The 13,887-nt window shown below is 46.9% G+C and overlaps 1 protein-coding gene across 1 annotated transcript in view; it reads right to left on the bottom strand.

The window, feature by feature from the left end:
* Positions 1 to 13,042, bottom strand: part of RLIG1 (RNA 5'-phosphate and 3'-OH ligase 1) — a 55,873-nt gene extending 42,831 nt beyond the window's left edge. The window contains exon 1 of the mRNA XM_075342432.1: positions 12,917 to 13,042. Within this exon, the coding sequence (XP_075198547.1) occupies positions 12,917 to 13,003 (87 nt within the window). The 5' untranslated portion in view covers positions 13,004 to 13,042. The remainder of the gene's footprint in view (positions 1 to 12,916) is intronic.
* Between the last annotated feature and the right edge of the window lie 845 nt (positions 13,043 to 13,887).

Below are 13,887 nucleotides of genomic sequence, written 5' to 3'. Positions count from 1 at the left end.
CAGAGTGTGTCCTCCAGATTCCCTGCCTTAGGTCCCCCGGAGCTGCAGAGCTGTTCCTTAGAATCCTCCACCGGCAGAATGCCAAAAAATGGCTGCCGGAGCTCTCAGGGGAGGAGTGGAGCTGTGGGCGGCGCCAGGAAAGTGCGGGAATCTGGGGTCCCAACAGTGATCAGTGAGGGGGGAGGAAAACATGCAGGATGCTCCTGCCCTCACATCCGACGTCAGGTCGGTAATTCCGCCCTTTCCCCTGACAGGCAGGCCCGGGGGCGGGATTTTTGCGACTAGGCCGCGATGAAGCCGGGGACTAAATTTGAGACCGTGCCCAACAAGCAGGCACGGTAGGCGCGGAAGTCCGCCGGCCTTCTCAATTCAGCAGCTGCCGCAGCTTCCGGGAAGAAGGTGCGCTCCCTGCACAGTCCCCGATGGGGACACAGAGTACCTTTGAGTTGCAGGGCCCGGTCCCTGAGGTTGAATAGACTCCGGTCCGGCAGGTTCCCACAGGGGCTGCGGAGGGAGCACGGTCCCAGTAAATGGATGACCGCTTAGGATCCCACTTCTCCCAGAGCCGCTAAGGGATGGTGAAGGAGACGGCATGTGGCTCCAGCCTTTGTACCCGCAATGGGTACTTCAACCTTAACAACACCGCCGACGTAGTGGGGTGAGAAGGGAACATGCCGGGGGCCCCGTGGGGGCCCTCTTTTCTTCCAACCGACATAACTAATATGAGAATGCATGAGTGGATGTGTGCCTCCTTCCACACAAAGCATAAAACTGAGGAGCCCGTGATCCACGGGAGGGTGTATAGGCAGAGGGGAGGGGTTACACTTTTTAAAGTGTAATACTTTGTGTGGCCTCCGGAGGCAGAAGCTATACACCCAATTGTCTGGGTCTCCCAATGGAGCGACAAAGAAATTATGTTTTGAGGGGAAAATTTAACCCCGCGCTTTACAGTTATTTGCCAAAATATCTACTCCCATTAAAGTCAATGGATCTGGGAGCTATAGGTCATTAATAGGAGATCTGATTGGTTGCTATAGGCAATGAAGGACATTATTAGTATAAGAAGCTTATGTGTGAGGTAATATAATTTTGGTTGAGAAACAGCGAGGGCGACAGGCAGACAGGCAGACCGCGAGGGCGACAGGCAGACCGCGAGGGCGACAGGCAGACCGCGAGGGCGACAGGCAGACCGCGAGGGCGACAGGCAGACCGCGAGGGCGACAGGCAGACCGCGAGGGCGACAGGCAGACCGCGAGGGCGACAGTTACTATCCTGGGCAATGCCGGGTACTACAGCTAGTAAAATATATTTCCCTACCTTTTCCATCTTTGCGCTGCACTTGCAGCTTTGTGGTTTTGAAGAAGTCAAGTAGGAGTTGTTGGGAGTGAAGAAGACAGATGTATGGTTGGTTGGTTATCTTCCTAGGATTTAATTAGATATTCTGTACCTAATCAACAACTGAACTGTATAGGAATGCATACTAAGGCTTAAGGTACCGTCACACTAAGCAACATCGCTAGCAACATCGCTGCTGAGGCACAACTTGCTAGCGATGTCGCTGTGTGTGACATCCAGCAACAACCTGGCCCCTGCTGTGAGGTCGTTGGTTGTTACTGAATGTCCTGGACCATTTTTTAGTTGTTGCTCTCCCGCTGTGAAGCACACATCGCTGTGTGTGACAGCGACAGAGCAACAACGGAATATGCAGTGAGCAGGGAACCGACTTCTGCAGACGCTGGTAACCACGGTAATCATAGGGTAACTAAGAAGCCCTTCCCTTGGTTACCCGATATTTACCTTCATTACCAGCGTCCGCCGCTCTCACGCTGCCAGTGCCGGCTCCCTGCTCTCTGCACACGTAGCTGGAGTACACATCGGGTAATTAACCCAATGTGTACTGTGGCTAGGAGTGCAGGGAACAGGGAGCCGGCACTGGCAGTGTGAGAGCGGCGGACGTTGGTAACGAAGGTAAATATCGGGTAACCAAGGGAAGGGCGTCTTGGTTACCCGATGTTTACCGTGGTTACCAGCGTCCGCAGAAGCCGGCTCCCTGCTGCCTGCACACGTAGCAGAGTACACATCGGGTAATTAACCCGATGTGTACTGTGGCTAGGTGTGCAGGGAGCCAGCGCTAAGCGGTGTGCGCTGGTAACCAAGGTAAATATCGGGTTGGTTACCCGATATTTACCTTAGTTACCAAGCGCAGCATGCTTCCACGTGTAGCGACGCTCCAGCGATCCCTGCCAGGTCAGGTTGCTGGTGGGATCGCTGGAGCGTCGCTTAGTGTGACATCTCACCAGCGACCTCCTATCAACTTACCAGCGATCCCTATCAGGTTGTATCGTTGTTGGGATCGCTGGTAAGTTGTTTAGTGTGACTGGGCCTTTAGTATGGAAACAAAAGTAAGTTGATTCAAACAACCTGGTAACCATAACAAGGCTCTGACCAGGGTTCCTAGTGGCCGATGAGTCCAGTATCTGCAGTTGCTTGGACATACAATTGCTGGAACAAGAGAAAATCACCAGTTTGTGCCAATTGATGACAAAAAGATTCGCATTTCAAGGGTGTCAAATGACCCTTCATCTTTCATTGCAAATTCAGCAACAATTCCAGACCACTTACTTAGACTGAACATTATGGCTTGGGAACCAACAAAAGATACCCAATATTAGGCTTGGGATCCTAGGCAAAGACACCCACCCTCAGGCTTTGGAACCTGCGATAAAGAGACCACCTGCGACTTGCCTTGCACGGCTATCGGCCATGGCTCCTAGGCGATGGGGCTGCCAATTCTCGAAAGACAGCATTATTACAATTCTTAATAGGATTGTAATACCAATTCTTAGGGAATTGGTTGTGGTATAACCACCATGGACCAACGCAAGGGTTTGAATAGTGCAGTTAGCATTCATTGCGTATTAATAAATAACACCATGTTCAGTGGCATTTTTCTTTTCTTAAATGGAGAGACTCCAAAAAAAACCCCCAATGATCCTTGTAGAGAAAAATGTGCTCTTTCAAATGATAACAGAGTTAATATATTTTAGGGGTACCCTTTTTGGGAAATTTGACCTAAAAATAGGTAAAATTCGGTTTTTTTTAAGTTTTTCATCATATGTGGGTGTGAATATTTCCACAAATACATATGCTTTGACCGTAATATTGCAGCAATGCAAAGTCATGAAGATGTTTGTTGTACAGGGTAAAGCACCAGTTCCTATTGGTTTTTGGTCTTGAGTTATATATGGGCAAAGTTTGGCATAAATTTTATGCGAGGCGTTTTGCAAGCTACTTTGACACAAAATTGCGGCCGAAATATTGTTTTGTCATAGCCGGTAATAATTTTATCGGGTTTAGCAGCAAAAGTTGAGCTAGTATCTCAAATTTCAGCATCATAGCCAGTATAGAACTCTAATGGCTATGTGCCAAAGTTTGCAAAATCCTCTTAGCTGAAGCCGCAGGCTTGGGGGGGGCCTCCAGTGAAGGGTCAACAGTGCCCAATATATTTGAGATCTGGCCCTAAAATTTTACAGAACCTCTTTTCAAACATACATGTACATCCTTATAAATTTTCAGCAAAATCGGAGAACGTCGAGTGGGGACGATTTTTAAAACTGGTCCACTTGACACGGAATGACCCAATATTTAGTACAGTGGGACCACGGATTTCGAGCATAATTCGTTTTGGGAGTGTGCTCTTAAACTAAGTTACGCTTATATCAAAGCGAATTTTACCATAGAAAATAACTGAAACGCAGACAATTCATTCTTCAATCCAAGAATATTTACTGTATTTTTATACAAACTTCTTACAGTAATACAAAATAATGAACTATATTCATGTAAAATTACAGTACACTAATACAAAATACTGTACAGTGCAGTAAAAAAAACAGATAAAACAAATTAAACTGCACTTTAGTTTACAGTAGAATTGTTGGTGTGTGGGAGGTACTATAAAGAGACAAAATGATGTATAAATATGACAACCTTTATTCTTGTACAATACACAAAAAACATACCCCAAATCTATTCTCACCAAAATAAGGGCAAAACTAAGCTAAATGTGGGGTAGGAATATGTTGCGGGCGGCGGGGCGCTGCGCTCGCTAACGCTTGGGTCCGGCGCTGCGGCTGCTGCTCGGTGGCTCGAGCGGTGGGCCGGATCCGGGGACTCGAGCGGCGCTCCTCGCCCGTGAGTGAAAAGGGGGGTGGTTTGTTTGGGGATTTAGTCCGTGACGCCACCCACGGGTTGTGGTGAAGATGGGCACCACCGCTGCTGGTGACGGGGATCCCGGGAGCGATGGTAGGGAGCAGCTGGGATGTTGATGTCCCCCTCCGTGGGTAGGGGTTGGTGGTCCCGGGGCCCGGTGATGTGACGGGGAGGCAGGGTTGGTGAGGTGCAGGGTTGCAGGGACAGCGCGGCGCGGTGCCGGATGGCACGGGTGTACTCACTCAGCAATAGATGCACAAAGTCTCCGGTAAACCAAACGGCTGGATGGACGGGTCCCGCAGCCGGCTGCAGTGTCTCTCCCCGGACAGGTGATGGTGGCTGTCTCTCCCTGCACCTTTGTGTACTGTGTTGACTCCAATGGCTTCCCAACGGTAGTCCGCTCCAGGGCTGTGGAGTCGGAGTCGGAGCTCATTTTGGTGGAGTTGGAGTCGGTATAAAATGCACCGACTCCGACTCCTAAAATATATAATAAATTGGGGACAGGAGTGCAATGCAGAATGTGCTGAATATTTTACTAAATAATAACATTTAGTATAATGCTTATATTTAAGTGAAAAATGTATTGTAGTACAATGTGAGCATCAGACATTTAATTGTTTTTATGATACAATAATCAAGATATTTGGATAGAACATAAAATATTTATTGGAATACAACTTTAGAACACAAAAAACTAATAAATTGTAAATATGTATATATATATATATATATATATATATATATATATATATATATATATATATATACAGTGTATATACACACACAAGATATATATGTAATCTACTGTATATTACATAGTGTATTACATATTTACAATTTATTACAGTTTTTTGTGTTCTAAAGTTGTATTCCAATAAATATATTTTATGTTCTATCCAAATATCTTGATTATTGTATCATAAAAATTATTAAATGTCAGATGTTCACATACACATTCATGTACTACAATAAATTTTCACCTAACTATAAGCAATATATGTAGGAGTCGGAGTCGGTGCAAGAGAATTTGAGGAGTCGGAGTCGAAGGTTTGGCTTACCGACTCCACAGCCCTGGTCCGCTCCCCGGTGTATAGATACCGGAGGAGCCCGTTTTGCCCGCAGGCGCTGGCCCTTGGATTTCTAGCCGGTGGCGGTGGCTGTATATCCTCACGGTGTGAGCGGTCGCCTTCAATCGGGACTTGGTTGTTAGGGAACCCCGGGGGTTCCTGTCACATTCGGATTTGACCATTGACGGCGGCTCCAAGCCTGGTCGGGGTCCGATGGCCCTGCCTGTGTGCTTAGCTTAACTCCGTTCCCCAGTCCGGTACCGGTGGGCCACCGCCCAGCCCCGGTCCTTACGGCTCTGCGGAGTTCCACCAACTCCTGCAGACGGCCACCACCATCTGCCAACCTTGCTCTCAGTGCCTGGGCTCCAACCCAGACACTCGCAGTACGTGACCTCTCACTTTCACCTCCTGAACTACTCCAAACTCTAAGTGACTGCTTTTCCCGCCTCCAGGCCTGTGAACTCCTCGGTGGGTGGGGCCAACTACCTGGCTCCGCCCCACCTGGTGTGGACATCAGACCCTGGAGGGAGGCAACAAGGGTTTTTGTCTGACTAATGTAACTGTCTGGGGGTGTGGGGGGGTGTGTGTGTTTTGTCTGTGGCTACCTGGCTAGTCCAGGGCGCCACAAATACTGCACAGGCAGATTACAGTACAAGCAATCGCAGAATGAAAGTACAATACTGTATCCACAAATGGAAATTGATAGACACGCTATATAGTATATACTGTACAATGGTATACAGTACATATGTACAGAAAGTTACCTCCAGAGCGGGCCAGAGTGCGGTGAAAGGACAGACCCGGAAGTATGAACGGTGAGTATTTGCTCTTATTGCAAATCATGGCTCTTAAACCAAGTTACAAATTTATAAAAATCTTTGCTTGTCTTGCAAAACGCTCTCAAACCAAGTTACTCGTAATCCAAGGTTCCACTGTACTTTATTATAATCCAACTTTAATAATCTCTCTTTTTAATTTTTTTATGGTGTGTATATAAGCAGAAATGAACAACTGTAGTTCGAGATTTCCAACTTATTGAATGTTTGGTTACCACATCCTAGCCAAGTACTAAGAGTTAATACAACTAAAACAGGCAGAAAGAAAAGATCTGAGCTAATCAATATAAAGAAGAGCCATGATCAAACATTCATTTAGGGATTGTAAGGACGCCGACTTACTCGCCGCCCTGGCCAGGTCCCGTTCTCTAAGCTGCTTCCTTACCCTCCCGGGCCCTGTACATTCTGCACAGGGTTCCCGGGAGTGCATCTAAGACGTGCAGGCACACACACACCAGCCCACCATTTCCCGGAAATGCCTCCCAGCCTATGGGAGGAATTTCCATACCTGTACGGAAATCACCTGTACCTGAGTCTGCCTTTCCATAACTACTTGTCCTTGCCTTGCCCACCATCTCTGTCCGTATCGGCCTGCCTGTCTGCCCTGGTCATCCCACCTGCGCCGGCTTGCATCTATGTCCTAGTTAAGCCTCTCCCACTAAAGGGTAAGCCTGGGTCACTCCTGTGGTCCAGTGGGTCCACTAATCCCGCTCACTGCCCCTACACCGGCCGCGAGTGTTACAGGGATGATAGAACTTCTATACTCGCATCTTAAATCGATGCTAATACAATCCAACCATGAAAACTGTTAAACAGTTCAATGCAAAACAGATTAGTTTTTGAGCAAAGAAACTAAAAAAACAAAGTGACAACCATCACCTCTGATAACATGCACTGAAGATGACACAAATGGGTTTGAATGGCTAATAAAGGTAACATCCTCACCCGTGACCTGTTTGCTTGTAATCAGTGTGTGCATAAAAGCTGAGTTTCTGGGATCCAGACAGACTCTTGCATCTTTCATCCAGCTACTGACATTACTGGATTGTGAGTCATGGGGAAAGCAAAAGAATTGTCAACGGATCTACGGGAATAGTTAAACTGTATAAAACAGGAAAGGGATACAAAAAGATGACCAAGGAATTGATAATGTCAGTCACAAGTGTTCAAAGTGTTATTAATAAATGGAACATCAGGGGCTCTGTAAAAAAACAAACCAAATTTCGGCCACAACTCCCAGGAAAATTGTTCGGGATGCAAAGAAAAATCCACAAATAACATCAGTTGAAATACATGACTCACTGAAAACTAGCGGTGTGGCTGTTCCAAGATGCACAATAAGAAGGCACTTGAAGAAAAATGGCCTGCTTGGTCGAGTCGCCAGAAGAAAGCCATTACTGCACAAATACCACAAAGTATCTCGCCTAATCCAAAACACAAGGCCAAGTTGACCTATCATTGGCTACAGCAGAATAAAGTGAAGGTTCTGGAGTGGCAATCTCAGTCTCCTGACCTCAATATCATTGAACCACTCTGGGGAGCACTGAAGCGCACAGTTTTTGCAAGAAAGCCCAGAAATTTACAGGAACTGGAGGCTTTTTGCCAAGAAGAATGGGCAGCCTTTCCATCTGAACATATAAAGAGCCTCATCCACAACTACCACAAAAGACTTCAAGCTGTCATTGATGTTAGAGGGGGAAATACACAGTATTAAGAACTGGAGTATGAACTTTTGATCAGGGTCATTTGGATGTTTTTGGATGTCATTATGATTTAAAAAGAGAAAACACAGTAGTTTGACAATAAATGGCTTCACCCAACCACTAACCATGAGTGGAATAAAATGTTTTTGTGTTATCATACATATTCTCTGAAAAAAGGCCAAGAAAGCAAAAAAAATCTGCCGAGGTATGTAAACTTTTGAGCACAACTGTATATGCAATGACTGTCCAAATATGTCACCAGGAAAACAATACCTGCCAAGTGGCCAATGAAATAATTACACAGTCACCAGCAAAGGATGAGTCCTATACCTGTTGGTGTATGAAGTCCTGGTGCCAGATCCACGTCCATACCCCGACGTGTTTCGCCCAAAGTCCTTTGCTGGTCACTGTGTAATTATTTCATTGGCCACTTGGCGGGTATTGTTTTCCTGGTGAGATATTCAGTCAGTCACCGCATATATACTGCATAGTTAGGAGGTTTTCACCTCCTTTTGCATTTTTTTGCAAAACGTTCTCTATATGGTTATATGGCTTTACAGACGTACCTTGTATTTATTTCTTACTAATTGCTTTGTGTAAATTGTTGGAGCACCCATATATATGCTGTTATATGAATTATCTTTAATTCACATTATGTGATATGTCCGTATTCTTGTATTTTTGCAGCAATATTTACAATTGTTATTATGAATTAGCTGCTATTTTTTGTAATCGTGGCTGCATATCCATATTGTCCCGTTGTGCTATATATACCACTGTCTTTTCAGCACCTTTTTGCTGTATATATTTTTATCATCTTAACGAGCTTTAATAAAACTTGCTGCATGTTCATCCAGACCTTGTCACATTTTTCAACCAGTAGCTTTGGTTGATTTCATGGGGTTTATGGATACCAAATAGGTGTATATTTTTTAACCCTTTAATTTTCAATGGGGTAAATGGGGGGTGCTTTGTACTTTTCAATTTTTTTAAACTTTTTAAAACTGTTTAACTTTTTTTACTTTACTAGTCCCCCTAGGGGACTATAAGGGCGGCGTCACGCGCTACGATATATCGGGCGATATGTCGTCGGGGGTCACGGATTCCGTGACGCACATCCGGCATCGTTAGAGATATCGTAGCGTGTGACAGCTACAAATGACTGTGAACGAGCAAAAATGCTCACCTTATCGTTGCTCGTTGACACGTCATTCGTTTTCATAAAGTCGGTCCTCCTTCTGTGCTCCAGTTGTTCATCGTTCCCGAGGCAGCACACATTGCTCCATGTGACACCCTGGGAACGACGAACACCGCTTACCTGCGTCCCGCCGGCAATGCGGAAGTAAGGAGGTGGGTGGGATGTTACGTCCCGCTCATCTCCGCCCCTCCGCTTCTATTAGCCGGCCGCTGTGTGACGTCACTGTGACGCCGAACGTCCCTACCCCTGCAGGAAGAGGATGTTCGCCGCCCAAAGCGACGTCGTTCGGGAGGTGTGTGTGACAGGGTGTTAACGATTTTGTGCGCCACGGGCAACTAATTGCCCATGACACAAACACAAACAAACGACGGGGGCGGGTGCGATCGCACATGCGATCGCACAATATATCGTCCCTTGTGACGCCGGACTTAGGATCAGCAGTCTGATCACTTGTTCATTTTGTAGATCACAACTGCAGAGTTCTGATCTGCATAAATGCTGCTCTTCTCTTAGTTACGGCGCTCTGCTGGCTGTAAGAGGAAGGGAGTCATAATAGCTACAGGAGTCATCACATGACCCTGTGCTACCATGGCAACCATCAGCTCCCCATGATCACATCACAGGGCCTCCGATGGAAGCAGGTAAGTGCATGTTAACCGCTGCGGGCATTTACATTACGCTGTGAAATTTTGAGGTTAAGGGGTTAATAGGCGTGGGTGAATCGCGGATCCACTTGCATCTGCGAAGCACACGTCAACTGTTCAAATCAGCTGACATGTGCGGGGATCACCACCGGCTCACCGCAGCAGCCAGTGGTGATTACCCCAACATGACCCATGACGTACCCAGTATGTCATATGTCGTAAAGAGATTAAAAATTATTTTCTCAGGCACTGTACCAGTAACTGGCACAGTGCTGGTATGTTTTATGGGAGCTAAGTCCCATAGAATACTGTGTAGATAAATTAAAATGCAATTTGGGGGTGATGAACTCCCTTGAAATGCATCCAGCGTGCAGAATATTCCTCAGACAACTATTAATACCCTCACCTGTAGCATGACAATGCTATTTACTAAACGGACAGGTTGAGAGGCAAAATTAGTCAAACATTCCTGCGGCCAAGTATCAAGAAAACACGTCAAGATTAAAGGGAACCTGTAACCAGAACCACGAGCAGTTTTGGGTGCATATTAGTAATCCCTGCCTAATTGTCCCTGTATACACTAGCATAGATAAAGAGATCTTCAGAAAAAGTATTTCTAAAGATCTTATATCGTATGCTAATGAACGAGGGCACCAGTCCCCCTGGGCATTAGTTCCCCGGCCAGACGCCTGTCATTAGCATTTTAGTATGCCCCTGTGGGTGTGTTATCATGATAATGAATACGCAGCGTGACAGGATTATCTCACTCACCTCTCCGCCGCCATCGCGTCTGACACTGGATTTCGGCTCAGTGCGCATGACCCCGGAGTTTGGGTTATTCGCACTATGAAGCCAAATGTACGCGTCCTGGCTTCAAACTGAAGTAGTGTGCATGACAAAAACTCCAGGGTCATGCGCACTAAGCCGAAATCCAGCTTCGGACGAGATGGCGGCGGAGAGGTGAGTGAGATCATCCTGTGACACTGCGTATTCATTAGCATGTTAGCACACCCACAGGGGCATACAAACATGCTAATGGGGGCAACTAGCCGGGAAACTAATGCCCAGGGAACTAGGCCCCTCGCTTATTAGCATACGATAAAAGATGTTTAAAAATACTTTTTGTAAAGATCCCTTTATCTATGCTAGTGTATACAGGGATGGTGAGGCAGGGATTAGCAATACGCAGCCAGAACTTCTTGTGGTTGGTTCTGTGTGCATATTGGACCTGACACGTTCCCTTTAAGGGGATAGAGAGAGATGTACTCAGGTCATGGTCCGGATTCAGAATACCAGGAGGGTAGCAAATCAGAGCAAAGGGACAAGGCAAAAGAATGGTCAAATGAAGTAAACAGTCTGGCAGCAACAGATCGATCCACCAAGGCCAAATAACTGAGGCACCACTAAATAGAAGGCTAAGACTGGCAGTGCTCTGGGATAAACTGCTCAGCTAAGTAGCAGGGCAATTACGGGGAACAGTGAACACCTGCAAAAACCCAGCACCTCCCAGTATGAGACTGAACAACTGAGACAGTTACCAACTGACAGCTCAGGACGCCCTGAGTGGAGGAATCCTGACCCAAAGACAATAACGTGTGTTTCTGCATGTGGCGCCCATACTCCACACTGAATAAAGAGAGAAGTTTTGATAATTTTCCAGTTTTTCATCATTTGCATATCATTAACAAATCTATAAATCCTGTGATTTCCATAATTCCACATCTTTTTCTTGTCAGTGTTGCAATTGTAATGTTGAGGAGTGCATTCTACCCCTCTGAAGGCATCACACGCCATCGATAACACTTGGCTGAAAGCTTTTTTGGCCGACAGCTGCCTCCTGACTTCCTCATAGACATGAATGAAAAGTGGAGTCCTAATATGTCCTCTATAAACCTGCAGAAAAAAACTGTGCAAAACATAAAAAAATGTAAAAAAAAAAAAAAAAAAAACCATTTTAAATCCAACCTATTCTCTTCTTCCTCAACATCATATGTCGGAAGAGTCAGCATGACCCCATAATGGCAGTGAACTGAAGGCTATGCACCCTGCTAAGATCAGATCTCTCTACATGGGCCATAGTCAGCGCAGTATGCGGTCATGTCACACAGACCAAGATGTAGCAGATGGAGTATTCCTTCATAGAGGGGCCAGGAGACGCTGCGGTAACTATGCTGCATGTCAGGACTATGATTTCGGAGGAAACAATAGAGGACGATGATGGGGAGGGGATATTTATACTGCTTTATGTCTTGCCGACCGCGCACAGATCTCTCTATACAGAGCCACTAGCATAAGTCAATTAATAAAATGTACAGTGGTCATGAAACTAAAGGGGTTCTCCAGGAACCCTCACAGGTCCACTGGCCATGCAGGGTATAGGGAGCCGATACCAGACCCATAGGTCAGTATTGCGCTGTTTGGGATTAGAAGTAGCCAGACGTGTCATATTCTGCCCAATAGTAGGCAAGTATTGCAGGCATTATATGGTGGGGGCTTTCTAACATGTTCATAGGGGTTGTACCTATCCAGATCCTGCATATGATGATAGATGGGACCCCTAGACTCAGGGCCGCCACCACCGGGGGGGGACAAACAGGACTCTAGTCCGGTGCCGGTTCACACTTCATTTATTGGCTTTTGTGTGGTGTGGAGGCGGAGCAAGGATGGAGGCGGAGCAGGGATGGAGGCGGAGCAGGGATGGAGGCGGAGCTGGAGTGGAGTCTCAAGAGGGCCCCAAAATTATGCCAGTCAAGGGCCCTGAAGTTCCTAGTGGCAGCCCTGCTTGACTGGTCCTCCTCCATATAAGTGTAACCCTTCCCCTGCAGTGACCGCCCATAGGTGCAGGCTTTAGCTGATGGATCCACAGCGATGAGGATTACCAGTGGGTCCTTATTTATAGGATGCCACTGCAGGAGGTATGGTGGCCTATAAATCTATGGACTGGTTTTTCCCAGCAAAGCTCCAGACACAGTGAACATAAATGAATGGGGCATGGTGGGCTCCACTGGTGACCCTGTGCCACGGAGCTATAGCTGCAGTGTGGTTTCCAGGGACCGCTTCTGGTGTGTCTCACGTGGATTCCCACATATCAGTGAGACTTTGTGGAGAGCGGTCTTCATATGTGATGTGACTCTCAGCACAGACACCACAGAGCGGCTGTCACTGACAGAACACGGGGGCTTTCTGCGCATGACACGAATTTCCAGGCAAGGATGGAGCATGAATGGAGGGTAGCGGCGGCCGTGCTCGTCATCACCTGGTGCTCCCGCTTGGAGGACGGCTCATCCTTCACCTGAGTGACGAACACACAGGAGATCTTCTGCTGCACCGACCCCCGCTGCATCCTGCTCTGCAACTGTGCTACAGCTTACAGAGCACTTCCGCCCTCTCCACCGACAGCCAATCAGCGACAGGCTTTACGGTCACGCTGCTGCTGGGCGAAGAAGTGGATCATGGGAAATGTAGTTCCACGTGTGTGCAAGAATCAGGCTTTCTGGGGAGCATTTTTGTATTATGGCACACCATAGTGGACACTCTCCTATGGTTTTGCTTGCGTCCACGTAATAATATCTAGTGGAAATTACCTGTGAATCACAATTATCTTACACTTTTCAAAAGTAAGAATGTTACAAACGACTATATTAGGTCCCTGCTAAGGATTCCACTAAAAAGCCCACCTTAAAGAAACCTCAGTCTGCACATAGATTAAAGGGAACCTGTCACCACTTTTTTGCCCTATAAGCTGCGGCCACCACCACCGAACATGCTGTATATAAGAGCCCAGGCCGCGGTGTAGAACATAAAAAACACTTTATAATACTTACCTAATGGTCGTGCGGTAGGCCATATGGGCATCTCCGATGTCCGATGCCGGCGCCGCATCTTTTGGCCATCTTCGTCCTCCTTCTTCTCTAGCCGCGGTGCATGACGGGTCCGACGTCATATTCACTCGCCGGCATTCAGGTCCTGAGCAGGGCAGATCAAAGTATTGTAGTGCGCCTGCGCAGGATCGGTGAGTGTGTATGACGTAGACGCGTCATGCACCCAGGCTTCAGAAAGAGGACGAAGGTGGCCGAAAGAGGAGGCGCCGGCACTGGACAACGGAGACGCACATAAGGCCCACCGCAGCGACCATTAAGTAAGTATTATAAAGTGTTTTTTTATGTTATACCCCCGTCCTGGGCTCTTATATACAGCATGTTAGAATGCTGTATATAAGAGCCTGGT

Source organism: Anomaloglossus baeobatrachus, chromosome 4, assembly GCF_048569485.1.
Source record: "Anomaloglossus baeobatrachus isolate aAnoBae1 chromosome 4, aAnoBae1.hap1, whole genome shotgun sequence".
In the NCBI taxonomy this organism is placed as follows: Eukaryota; Metazoa; Chordata; class Amphibia; order Anura; family Aromobatidae; genus Anomaloglossus; species Anomaloglossus baeobatrachus.
This window is presented reverse-complemented; position numbering and strand designations above follow the sequence as displayed.